At 42.1% G+C, this 14,186-nt stretch overlaps 1 protein-coding gene and 1 pseudogene across 11 annotated transcripts in view; one reads left to right on the forward strand and one right to left on the reverse strand.

The window, feature by feature from the left end:
- LOC133747810 (zinc finger protein 585A) overlaps positions 1-14,186 on the reverse strand; it is a 97,272-nt gene that overhangs the window by 52,232 nt on the left and 30,854 nt on the right. For 7 of the 11 annotated variants that reach the window (XM_062176160.1, XM_062176157.1, XM_062176158.1 and 4 more), the window contains 3 exons: positions 10,118-10,244; positions 9,772-9,864; positions 5,438-7,787 (listed from right to left, as the gene is read on the reverse strand). In XM_062176160.1, coding sequence (XP_062032144.1) covers positions 5,782-7,787; positions 9,772-9,864; positions 10,118-10,244 — 2,226 coding nt within the window. In that variant the 3' untranslated portion in view covers positions 5,438-5,781. Of the gene's footprint in view, positions 1-5,437; positions 7,788-9,771; positions 9,865-10,117; positions 10,245-14,186 lie in introns of those variants that run through there. The other 4 variants (XM_062176167.1, XM_062176166.1, XM_062176165.1 and 1 more) reach the window with 4 other exon arrangements.
- Positions 12,248-14,045, forward strand: LOC133748597 (mesoderm induction early response protein 1-like; annotated as a pseudogene).

Raw genomic sequence — 14,186 nt, forward strand, 5'->3', positions numbered from 1 at the left:
AGGCTGGGCCAAGGCCAGGGGCAAAAATGGAAACACAATGCTGGTCTCCCACATGGATGACAGGAACTCAATTTCTTGAGTCAATACTGCTATCTTCCAGGGTCCACATTGGCAGGAAGCTGGCTCAGGGATGGAGCTGGCCATCAAACCTAGACACTCCAATGTGAGATACAGGCATCTTAAACACTAGATTAAATGCTCACCCCAGCAGCTTCAGTATTAATTGCCAAAATTTGGAAGCAACCAAAGTGAATGGATAAATGAACAGTGATACGTCTAGACAGTGGAATATTACTCAGTGCTAAGAAGAAAGAAACTATCAAAGCCATGGCAGAAACCTAAATGCATGGTATTGATTGAAGAAGCCAATTTGAAAAGGCTATATGTTTCCAAGTATATGACATCAAAAAAAAGGGCATAAACTATGGACAAAGTATAACTTGCCAGAAGTTAAGGCGGAGGGAGGGATGTATAAGCAGAACAGAGATTTCTAGGGCAGTGAAACAAGTTTGTATGCTACAGTATCAATGGATACATGCCACTATTCATTTGTCTCAACCTATAAAATATATAGTGAGCTCTAATGTAAACTATGGACTTTGAGTGATAATGAATGCTAACATAAGTTTATCAATTGCCAGAAGAAAAAAAAAAAAACTCTGGTGGCAGGTGTTGATAATGGAGGTGACTATATGGATATGGGGAGGCAGTGGATATACAGAAAATCTGTTTACCTTCCTCCCAAGTTTGCTATGAATCTAAAACTACTCTAAAAACAAAAAAAATTCATATTATCTATTACAATATTATAATATAAAAGAGGGAGTATCCTCAGAAAACTAGAAATAGAACTACCATATGACACACTGATACCATTATGGGTATAGACCCAAAAGAAAGGAAATTAGTATGTCAAAGATATCTGTACTCCCATGTTTTTTGCAGCACTATTCATGACAGCCATGATATAGAATCAACCTAGGTGTTCCATCAATGGATGAATGGATAAAAAAAACCTCTGGTTACATACCTACAATGGAATAATATTCAGCCATAAAAAAGAACAAAATCCTGTCACAGCAACATGGAAAAGCCTGGAGGATATTATGTTAAGTGAAGTCAGTCAGGTACAGAACGACAATTACTGTATTTCTTACTCATATATTAAAGCTTAAAAGTTGATCTTATAGGAGTAGAGTAAGGCAGTTACTAGAGACTGGAAAGCAGAGGGAGGAATAGGAATGAACAGAGAAGTGGTTAATGGGAACAGAAGTGCACTTGGATGGGAGGAATGACTTCTAATGTTCTACAGCAGAGTCAGATAACTGACAAAAATTCTCTATTTCAAAATAGCAAACAGAGAGGTTTCTGAATGTCCCCAACACAGAGAAAGGATAAATGCTTGAGGTGATGGATATGCTAATTACTCTAATCTGATCATTATATGTTGTGTATTGAAATGTCACACCGTAGCCCATAATTACAATCATTGTGTCAATAATATACTGAAAAACATAAAAGAGGAATAACTTAAATATATGTCTTTCCCCATATGAGGCATGGGCATGCAGAAGACAAATGCTGTGTCAACTAGCTAATATGCTCATTGGCTTCTGCCAGTACTACAGCTATCATGGACCCATATTAAACCACTTCATCCTATAATCCCTGGTCTAAGTCCCCTATGCCTTGTGAGGCACTCAGAGAGAGGCTGAAACCTCGTCTTCATCCCACTCCTGGGGCTCTTGTCCTTGTAAATGTGGAGAAGAAATATTGGGGAACTTGCCGTAGCCAAACATAATGGAGGAGCCGTGTAAAGTAATTTGGTAATGGGGAATCAGCAGACATTGCGTTGGAGACCAACGAGGAACCAGCAAATGTCACCAGGATATAACAGAGGGGTCACAGATGCTTTTAGTGGTTAATGGGCATCAACAGGTACTGTGCTTGTTGCTAATGGAGATGGGGGTAACAGAGGCTCTAAAATACAGATGGGAAATGTAAAGATTGATTCACTATCAGTCATTGCCATTCTTTGAGAGGAGGGGGGCAGGTTAACAATATGTACCATTTTGGTGTTAGGATATATAGATACTGCTAGGAAAGCAGTGGAGGAAACTGGTTATCACAGTGATGGAAAAATAAATGGAGGAAACCCCACCTTGCTAGAGGTTTAATGTAAGTATCATGAGGTAAGAGTTGGATTAGGTGGAGTACGCCACTGTTCTCCATTCTGGGGGTTGTAACCAGTGGTTAATGCTACCAGGCATTATTACAAGTGAGATGAAGTACAGATACTACAGTGGAGTGAGGTAATTGAGGGAGTGGTAATCTGAAGATTTGCAGACACCATCTTCTGGAATTAATGAGGAATAACACACACAGTACTGGAATAAGGTAGGAAGGAGATAAAGAGGATATCCTGACATTGTTTTGGGTTACAAAGGGGAGAAGAGGGTGCTCTCCAGACACTCTACTGAAGGATCAGCAAATATTATCGTAACTTGGGAAGTAATGGTAGCTCAGAAGACATCCTAAAGTGGGGAATAAATACAGTGCTGGATGAGGTAAAGGGGAATAATAGTAGGTCACTAGACATTGTTCTAAGATGGAAAAAGGGATATGGTGATTCATCAAAGATTAGGAAGACATGAAGAAGAACTAATCATGATCAGCAGATATTGACCTAAAGTGGGGTAATTGGATGTGTCAGCAAGCCCTGCCAGATTAGGGCTTGGGGGATGAAAGGGGAATCCTTGGCTCTGTTCTCTCATCTTCACCTCCCCATGCTGGTCTTCACAAAGGCAAGACCATCTTTCTGCCCAGCTCAACAATTCCTCACTGCCAGTATTGCCAAAGGACACCCTCCAAACAAATCTTTCCACTGGCTCCAGTGAGGACACCCAGCAGCTCAGCATTCAGCTGAACATCTGCCAACATCTGTGATCCACTGCTGCCTGAATTAAGTTGGGCACTCTTCAGGAAGATCCACCCCTGTCTGCTCTGAGCCCCTCCACACTACAGACTTTAGGCACACACACCAGGGCAAGAGGTCTGTAGGTTGAGTTACTTGATGGGCTGGATCCTTCTGAGGTGCAAACGAATGGTACAGCTAAGAATGCAGTGGCAGTAAGTAGGCTTTCTTTCCATCACTTTGGAACTGACTTGGGATTTAGCAATCATGGCAGAAAATTTTAGAAACAAGCATTGACATGGGTCTTCCTGTGGTTTATTTTCCATTTTTTAAAATCGGTTGGCTTTGAGACTGGCACTGTGGCTTAGCAGGTCAAGCCACCGCCTGTGATGGCGGCATCCCACATGGGTGCCAAGTTTGAATCCTGGCTGTTTCACTTCTGACTGAGCTCCCAGCTAAAGTGCTTGGGAAAGCAGTGGAAGATGGCCCAAGTGCTTGGGCCCCTGCACCCAGATGGGGCGGGCTTCCAGCTCCTGGCTCTGGCCTGGCCCAGCCCTGGTTTTGCAGTTATTTAGGGAGCGAACCAGTGGGTGGAAGATTGTCTCTCTGCCTCTCCCTCTTTCTCTGTAACTCTGCCTTTCAAATAAATAAATCTTTATATATATATATTTAAATATTAAATAAATCTTTATAAACCTTTGGCCTGAAACATACATACACATACATATATGTATACACACACACACATATAAGTATGTATGTATGTTTCAGGCCAAAGGTTTATAATGACTTTTTTTTTTAAAGATTTATTTATTGTATTTGAAAGTCAGAGTTACAGAGAGAAGGAAAGGCAAAGAGAGAGAGAGGTCTTCCATCCACTGGTTCGCTCCCTAAATGGCTGCAATAGCCAGAGCTATGCCGATCCAAAGCTGGAGCTTCTTCCGGGTCTCCCACATGGCTGCAGGGGCCCAAAGCCTTGGGCCATCTTTTACTGCTTTCCCAGGCCATAGCAGTGAGCTGGATTGGAAGTGGAACCGGCACCCATATGGGATGCTGGCACCTCAGGTAGTGGTTTTACCCGCTATGCCACAGCACCGGCCCCTATAATGACTTTTAAAAAACAGGAAAGGGATATAGGCCAGGTTTAAAGACAGGGTAAGAAAATACCTGGTGTGTTTGAAGCAAGTTGGTTCTCCATTCTGGAGCTTCTTATACTGCAATATATATTCATGTAATGAAGAGGGGCCAACATTCTGTAATGTGTATTTACAGAAAGCGTGCTCTGTGACTGGCATGTACCTAGGTTCATAGTGGTAAACTGAAAAAGGAAAATGGGGGCCAGTGTTGTAGTGCAGCAGGTTAAGCTGACACTTGCAATACTGGCATCCCGTATCAAAGTACCAGTTAGTACTGATAGCTCTGCTTTTTATCCAGCTTCCAGATAATGTGTCTGAAAAAGCACAAGATGGCCCAAGTGCCTGGGCCCCTGCCATCTACGTGGGAGATCCAGATGGAGGAGTTCCTGGCTCCTTACTTGGGCCTGGCGCAGTCCAGGCAGTTGTGGTCCTTTGGGAGGTAAACCAGCAGACAGAAGATATCTTCTCTTTCCCTAGCTCCTTCCTTCCCTCTCTCTGTCACTCTGCCTTTCAAATGAATCTTTTAAAAAAAAAAAAGGAAATAAAATCTTTTAAAACATATGTAGTGTGGGAATCAGACAAATAAGTGAAATATACAGAATACCATGTTGTTAAGTGTTATGGAGAAAGATGGAGGCGGATAGAGCTGGAAATTTATACGACAGGGAAAAACAGGAGAGGACCACGAGGAGGTGTCGCTGAAGGAAAGAAAGAAGCAAGCAAACCACACAGATGCAATGAGTAACTGTGCTCTTTGCAGAGGAACTACAAATGCAAAGGCCCTGAGGAGGGAATTGAACTGCTATGTTTGAGACACATGGGAGAAAAGGTCCTTACAGAGGACATGGCATCAAGATGGACACAGAGCAGAAAGTGAACATATATTGGGGTTTGTTACAGCATGATATAGCAGGAGTACAGATTTGTTATTATGAAAACCCGGTCATTAAGGCAAATGAGTTGAAAGAACTGTGACAGCAGAAGGGAAACTTAAGTTGATCCAAGGTAACCTGAATATTTGTAACTCAGACGCTTTCCTGAGGTTAATGGAGTTCACAAGACACTATGTTGGTGTGTCAGAAGACAACAGGCTGACGGCTTCTGAGTCTCAATGACACTACAGGTAGGCTAATAAGACAGGTAAAAGTAATGGTGCTAAATGAAAATACACTCTGAGAGTGCATCAGAATACAGGATTTTTAATGTGATATCTACTGACAGAAAAAGTCAATGATGGATTTGATATGCACAAATGTGTTACATTAAAAAAAAGAACACAGATAACTGTTAAACATTGTGTTCTGCATCAAATAACTCATAGATATTAAAATTAATCACTATAGTATATATGAGTATGAAGCTGTTTCACCATTTAATTTGTTGGCATTATATTTATTCCATAGTAAACAGGATTATCATTAACATAACATCATCTTCTTTATGAAGAAATTGCTAACAGCATTCCATCAGGTTTCATGAGAAGGCTACTTCTAAGGCTTCAACTTGACTCAACCCCTTCTCAGTATGAATGCCCCAAGGTTCAATAAGGCTGGTGAAAACATAGGAAGCGATACCCCCTCAAGTGCTTTCTCAGAGGTCCTCTTCTGAACAGTGAGTATGAGTGACACTGACATGGGCATTCCTACTCACAATATATGTAGCATTCTACTGCACGGATTCAATAATATACAACCACATACAACCTCAGTGAGACTCCTCATAGTGTTTTTGTCAAGCGTGAATATTCTGATGCACATTGAGCACTGATTTCTGCACAAAGCCTTTCCCACAAACTGTACACTTGTAGGGTTTGATTCCAGTATGTGTTGTTTGATGCTTATTCAAATTTGACCTGCCAGTAAAGGCCTTTCCACATTCAACACACACATAAGGCTTCTCTCCTGTGTGAATTCGCTGATGCACTTGGAGCTGTGATTTCTTAGTGAAAGATTTCCCACAGACACTACATTGATAAGGTTTCTCTCCAGTATGAATTCTGTGATGCGTAATCAACTCCGACTTCTCTCTAAAGGTCTTCCCACATTCAGAACAGAGGTAGGGCTTTTCTCCAGTATGAATTTTCTGATGTTTACTGAGATTTGACCTTCCACTAAAGGCTTTCCCACATTCAGCACACACATAGGGCTTCTCTCCTGTGTGAATTGGCTGATGCACCAGCAGCTGAGACTTGGAAGTAAATGATTTCCCACAATCACTGCATTCATAAGGCTTCTCTCCAGTATGAATTCTTTGATGAGTAACGAAGTTTGACTTTCGAATGAAGGCTCTTCCACACTCACTGCATACATAGGGTTTCTCTCCGGTATGAATCTTCTGATGCACGATGAGTATTGATTTTTGATTGAAGGCTTTCCCACATTCATGACATTCATACTGTCTCTCTCCAGTATGAATTTTCTGGTGTATATTAAGGTGTGACTTCTGGGTGAAGGCTTTTCCACAGGTACTACATTCATAAGGTTTCTCTCCAGTATGGATTCGCTGGTGAGTAATCAAGTCTGATCTCTGGGTGAAGGCCTTTCCACATTGAGAACACACATAGGATTTCTCTCCTGTATGAGTTTTCTGATGCGTAACCAGATTTGACCTGTTGGTGAATGCCTTCCCACATTTATTGCACACGTAGGGTTTCTCTCCTGTGTGAATTCGTTTATGCACATGGAGTTGTGACTTAGAAGTAAAGGATTTCCCACAGTGAACACATTTATAAGGTTTCTCTCCAGTATGAATTACTTGATGTGTAATCAGGTGTGTTTTCCGGATGAAGGCCAGCCCACATTGCATGCAAACGTAGGATTTTTCTCCTGTATGAATTCTCTTATGCACTGTGAGTGCTGACTTCTGAGTAAAAGCTTTTCCACAGTTAGTGCATTCATAAGGTTTCTCTCCAGTGTGAATTCTCTGATGTATAATTAGTTCTGACTTGTAGGTAAAGGCCTTCCCACATTCAGTACATATAGAAGATTTTTCTCTAACTTGTACTTTCTTTTGTGTAATGAGGTTAGAACTACGGTTGAAGACTTTCCCATATTCAGCACATATATAAGGCTTCCCTGCTGCGTGCATTTCTTGATGTACCTGGAGTTGTGACTTGGAAGTGAAGGATTTCCTACAGTTACTGCATTCATACTGCTTTTCTCTAGTATGACTTCTTTGGTGTGCAATCAAATGTGTCTTCTGGATGAAGGCTTGTCCACATTCCATACATATATAAGATCCCTCACCTGCGTGAATTTTCTGATGCATCTCAAGTGCGGACATTTGTGTGAATGCTTTGCCACAATCGCCACATTTGTGGTGCATCTCTCCAGTATCACTATTTGGATACATACTGAGATCTGAGTTAGAAGAGAAGCCTTTCTGACATTTATTGCATTCATCGAGTTTTTCTCCAGAATGAATTCTCTGAAATCTAAAAAGAGAAGACACTTGGAAAAAAGATTTTCCACATTCATTACATTGACAGGGCTTCTCTTTAGCATGGTTTTTTTGATGTGTCATGAATTCTGGCTTCTGTACAAAAGTTTTCCCACATTCAATACACTCGTAGAGTTTTTCATCTGTATGATCTTTGAGCTGTGACTTCTGGGTGAAGATCCTTCCAAATTCAGCACATTCATAGGATTTCTCACCAGGATGAATTTTCTGATACAGAGAAGATGTTTGTTTATAACTGAGGAGTTTTCCACACTTTTCATGTTCCCATAATTTCTCTTCTGTTGGAGCACACACATCGTCAGTATGGGAAGAAATTTTACCATATTCAATCATTACTTTAACATTTTTTGATGTGTTACTTCTATCAAAATTGTGTCAGTATAAATTATGCTTCATACCATTTACAAATGAGTGGCACAAATGGGGTCATTTGGGTGGAAGAATGTATGGACTCACCTAAATTATTTTTTAATGTCCTTATATTCATAATGACTCTTTGTAGGCATTATTTTCTTGAAGAAAGCAACATCAGTTAAGCATTTTTTTTTTCTCTTTACTGATAGCTGTCTATCTGACCACCAATCTACTAAAATACTTGTAGAATGAAAAACAAGGGGTCTTCAAAAAGTTCATGGAAAATATCTACTATGAAAAAAACTAGCTATAAATTTCAACAGTCTTTGCACCAACATAAATTTTTCAAACAAACTTTTGGAAATATCCCTATCAAATATCAAATTTATGATGACTTTCCCTTTCAATGTGGGAAGGAGCTTATGAGAAATGCATTACTTTAGGTTTGAAACCCAAATTCCTCTTCTGAAAGGAGAAATGGGTGATTTTAGCTCAAAGAACATCTCAGCAGAGGCTGGAGGAGGAGGTACATAGAGAAAAGGGTGAGGGGGAGGGGAGTAATCTGATGAGGAAGGTAGTGTTGATAAGAAACCTTCAGAGATATAATTCAATCTAGGTGAGCAGATTATACTATGTATAGATATAGAAAAAGGCAAAGAGCAACATATATAGAACAGTGATATTTATAAAAACTAATGATACTGATCTCTTAAATTTTATAACATGCATGAATTAGAAAATGGCTGATGGGGCCAGTGCTGTGGCACAGTAGGTTAATCCTCCGCCTGCGGTACTGGCATCTCATGTGGGCGTTGGTTCTAGTCCTAGCTCCTTTTCTTATCCAGTTCTCTGCTGTGCCCTGGGAAAGCAGTAGAAGATGGCCCAAGTTCTTGAGCCCCTGCACCCACATGGGAGACCAGAGAGGAGCACTTGGCTCCTGGCTTTGGATCAGTGCAATTCCAGCAGTTGCAGCCATTTGGGGCGTGAACCAGCGGATGGAAGACCTTTCTCTCTCTCTCTCTCACTGTCTGTAACTCTACATCTCAAATAAATAAAATCTTAAAAAAAAAAAAGGCTCATGGTGGGAAAGTACAAGGTTATGGGGAAAAGAAAAAGGATTTAAATTTCAAAATGACAGAGAGAGAGAGAGCGAATCCTCACCTAGATTCATGCATGAGTTCTTAATTTAGGATTATGTTTAAACTCCACCTCATCAGGTAAAACACATAAAGTAGTAACAAAAACATCAGCCACCTGGGCAAAGAGATCCTAGTCAGTATGAAGTCACTCAAGCAACATTAAAAGGAAATACCAATTATGGTGATTAATAATGTAAAACAGCAGAATGGTACTCCCAAAGGTTAAGTGACAGTGACCCTAGAGTCATTAGTTGGATGAAAGGAATGGGGAATTGAGAGTAAGGGAAAAATCCTATGACAGTGCCTATGGAAAAGATAAAGAGAAAACCTGGTTAAAGATAAAGTTCTGAGGCATTTCACTGTGAGAAAAAATAAATAAAAGGAACTAGCCAGAATGAGAATGTGTGCCACACAGGGATTTTCAAATACAGCAATCACCTGAACATATAAAGACAGACTCTACAACTATTGATAAAGTAGAAAAATGAAAAAGGACATTAGAAAGAGTGTCACAATGAAAGATCTTTAATGATACAAATTGGCACATGACCCAGAATCCAAAAACTCAAAGAAGAAATGGCAAAGGTCATGTAGATAGAAGATCCTCAGCTAGTTATCCAAGAGGTCAATGTCAAGGGTTATATATAAGCAATACAAATAATTTAGAGCCTTCCAGAAGAGTCACCTTAATACCATTTCAAAGTTGTCCATTTTTCTCCTGACTGCTGACATTGACTTCCCTGGCTCCCATCTACCTGGTCATACTCACCTGAACAACTCTGATATGGGCTCTCATTCCACAATGCCCACGGCCCCTTTCCTTGCTCCAACATGAAAATCTCTGGCTCGGGAACTTGATAGCCTGTTCATATGAAATGATGAAGGATTCAGTCCAGCTGATTACATTTCAGAGCACAATCAACAGTCTTATTGTTAATGAGGATTTGTTCTTCAGAAAAGTAACTGTATCTCTAGAAATACAGTATTAAAAGTAACCAAAAGACACAGAAAATCCTGAACAAATTAAGGACAAATCATCACAATTTGAAATTCATCAACTGAAAACAGTACACTCTTAGAGAGGCCTCCATTCAGATACCAAGGTGACTGCTTACCTACTGAGAGCAGGTGGCTGAAGGTCTCCTGCATCACATCCCAGTAGAGACTTCTCTGAGCAGGTTCCAGGTGCTGCCATTCCTCGCTGCTGAAATCAATAGCCACATCTCTGAAGGACACTGATCCCTGCAAGGGCAAATTCCTGTTCAATGTGAACAGTTAGCTTTGGGGGATACAGAAACTGTAGGAATATCAAGCTAGGGTTTTGTTATTCATTTACCTCCTCTTTTAAAAATTTTTACTTATTTATTTGAAAATCAGAGCTAGAGAGAGAGAAATCTTCCATCTACTAGTTCACTTCCCAGATGGCCACATATCTGGGGCTGAGCCAGACCAAAGCCAGGAGCTTCCTGCAGGTCTCCCACATGGATGTCAGGGACCCAAGTACTTGGCCCATCCTCCACTGTTTTTCCCAGGCCATTAGCAAGGAGCTAGACTGGAAGTAGAGCAGCTATGATATGAACTAGCACCCACATGGGACGCAGGCATAGCACACAGTAGCTTTACCTGCTATGCCACAATGCTAGCCCTAATTTATCTTCTCTTTTAAAAAATGTATTTGAGGCCGGTGCCGCGCTCACTATGCTAATCCTCCGCCTGCGGCGCCGGCACCCCGGGTTCTAGTCCCGGTCGGGGCACCGGTTCTGTCCCGGTTGCCCCTCTTCCAGGCCAGCTCTCTGCTGTGGCCCAGGAGTGCAGTGGAGGATGGCCCAAGTGCTTGGGCCCTGCACCCGCATGGGAGACCAGGAGGAAGCATCTGGCTCCTAGCTTCAGATTGGCGCAGCGTGCTGGCCATAGCGGCCATTTGTGGGGTGAACCAACAGAAGGAAGACCTTTCTCTCTCTCTCTCACTGTCTCACTCTGCCTGTCAAAAAAAAAAAAAAAAGTATTTGAAAGGCACAGTGACAGAGTGAGGGACAGAGTGGGTGGGGGAGATCTTTCATTCTCTGATTCAATCCTCAAAAGACCACCAGTGGGCAGGCCTGGGCCAGGCTGAAGCCAAGTGCCAAGAACCCCACTGTGGTCTCCCAAATGATGGCAAGAGCCCAAGTACTTGGCCCATCTTCTGTTGCCTTCCCAGGTGCATCAGCAGAAGCTGGATATGGAGCAGAGTAGCTGGGACTCAAACCATCACTCCAATATGGGATGCAGGTATCTCAAGTGTTAGCTTAACCTACTAACCACAACATGGGCCCCAACTGACCTTCTGTTTTGCTTTGTTTTGAAAGATTTATTTACTTTATTTGAAAGGCAGAGTTACAGAGGGAGGGGGAGAGGGGGAGGGGGAGGTCCCTCTCCCCCTCCCCGACTCCCCCAGGTTTATGAGGGGGAGGGGGAGGGGAGGGGGAGAGGGAAAGGGGGAGAGAGGGAGAAGGGGAGAGGGGGAGAAGGGGCAGATGGGGAGGGGGAGGGAGAGAGGGAGAGGGGGAGGGGGAGGGGGAGGGGGAGGGAGAGGGAGAAAAAATCTTTCTTCCATTCACTGATTCACTCTCCAAATGGCTGTAACAGCTGGAGCTGGGACTGTCTGAAGCCAGGAGCCTGTAACTTCTTCTGGGTCTCCCAGGTGGGTGTAGGGGCCCAAGCACCTGGGCCATCTTCTGCTGATTTCCCAGGTGCATTAGCAGGGAGCTGGACTGAAACTGCAGCAGCTGGGACTCCAGCTGGCACCCATATGGTGTCACATATAACCTGCTATACCACAGCACAGGCCCCTTACCTCCTCTTTTTAAGAACTCAGCCCTGGGCCGGCACCATGGCTTACTTGGCTAATCCTCCACCTGCGGCGGCGGCACCCCGGGGTTCTGGTCCAAGTTGAGGTGCCAGGTACTAGTCCCAGTTGCTCCTCTTCCAGTCCAGCTTTCTGTTGTGGCCTGGGAGGGCAGTGAAGGATGGCCCAAGTGCTTGGGTCCCTGTACCTGCATGGGAGACTGGAAGGAAGCACCCAACTCCTGGCTTTGGATTGGCACAGCACTGGCCGTAGCGGCTGTTAGGGGAGTGAACTAACAGAAGGAAGACCTTTCTCTCTGCCTGTCTCTCACTGTCTATAACTCTCTGTTTCTCTCTCTCTCTAACTATGCCTGGCAAAAAAAAAAAAAAAAGAACTTAGCCCTGGTGTTCTCATAGAGGCCATGGGGTGGAAGTGACAGAGACGGTGGCAGTTAGAGTCCCATTGCTGAATCTTACATCTGGGTTCTGGTCATGACCCAGCCATGGCCACTGGGGAAACATGACCCAGCAGCATGGCAGATAAGACAGAGAAATCTGTTCAGTCCATAACCCTGTGTCGAGTCCCTCCATCACTACTATAGTGGTTTACTAAAAATGTCAGATGTTTCTTAATTTCTTGAAGAAATTAAAGAGGTTCAGCAATATTAAATAACCATGAATTTGATCAATCACCTGATATACAGGTATATGATTTTGATGATAAATGAACAGAACAGGAAGAAATGATGGAAGGAGAAACAAACTTCAGTTCTGACATAAGGGATGTTACAAGGGAAGTGACACACCAATTAATTTCTCACCCTTTATGGTTCTGATAGTAGTATTTGACTACCTGAAGAAGATGAGGAAGAAGACAGGGGAAGAGGATGACAACAGAGGCTGTGGTAGGGAAAATAAATGAAAGAATATAAAGGATTTTTTGGGACAGGAGGATGAAACTCAGTCTTCCATAATGATCCATCACAATCTGTTGCTTTTCAAGATGCCCAAGAAATAATCTCCCCATGTTGATGTAAATATTTTGATGCAAACAGTGAAATAGAAGAAGCATGTGAAGAAAAGATTATATTCTATCAGACTGAAAAAAAAGGCGATTATGGCAGGCTCTATGTTTCAGGCAGAAAGTCCCATTGGCATTTGTGAATACAAAGAAAATGAAAAAGTTCATCAGCTCCTGTGGGATTCTGAGTACTCACCAGAAAATAAAATGATTAACTTTCTTAAGGACACATCTAGAAGAACAGATGATGAGAAAGGGGTACAAGCAATTCCTGAAGGATATCACACAAAAGATAATGAACAGGCTTTATATGAGTTGGTTAAATGCAATGTTGATACAGCAAAAGCATTAATATTCAATGTAAAAGCAGCTAGAGAGGAACTGTCTGTATGGACAGAGTGTAGAGCTTTTGAACAGAGTCTGAAAGCCTACAAAAAGGATTTTCACTTGACTAAGAGTAATTCAGTGCAAACAATGCAGTACTGCTGCCCGCAGTGCTGGCATCCCATACACCTGCTGGTTCAAGTCCCAGCTCCACTTCCAATCCAGCTCCTTGATAATGTGCCTGGGAAAGCAGTGGAAGATGGTCCAAGTTCCTGGGCCCTGCCACCTACATGAAAGAAGTTTCTGGCTCCTGACTTCAGCCTGGACCAGCTCTGGCTATTAGGACCATTTGGGAGGTGAAACAGCAGATGGAAAATATCTCTGTCTCTCCTTCTCTCTCTGAAACTTTCAAATAAATAAATAAATGTCTAAAAAATAAAAATAAAGTACAAACAAGGAAACAATATGAACACTACAATCTTGTTGCTCTGCAAACACTATTTGGAAAAAAAGAAATAAAATCCCCATACTGGTGTAATAAACCACTTTGGATGCAAGCGAAAGCACTGCTTTTAGTCTAGCAATGCCCCACATCCCAGTGCTTCAAACAGTACTAACAGCCAGAGAAAGAAGATGACACTAAAAGCAATGGTAATCAAAATAGGGTGTCATCTAAAATACTAACCAAAGAAGAAAAAGTTGAAGGGTTACACATTAATGGACCAAAAGATGGGAATGAGAAGCCATTTCACACGAATATGGACACTAACAGTTATGAAACAGATAACCCTTATCACTGACCCAAAACTTGCCCATATGACCACAGAAATGAAAATTATTTTGATGATGAAAGTAAGAGACGTGCCGAACGGTGAAGGATTAACAGCAAAGGAAAAGAAAGCCCAGGTTCTTCTGAATTCTCCCAAGCCATCTCATGTGGAAGATCTGAAGAACTTGGAAACACAGATGACTAAATTTCAAATATATTTTACTTTCTCTGGAGTAACTAAAATGTT

Source organism: Lepus europaeus, chromosome 19, assembly GCF_033115175.1.
Source record: "Lepus europaeus isolate LE1 chromosome 19, mLepTim1.pri, whole genome shotgun sequence".
In the NCBI taxonomy this organism is placed as follows: Eukaryota; Metazoa; Chordata; class Mammalia; order Lagomorpha; family Leporidae; genus Lepus; species Lepus europaeus.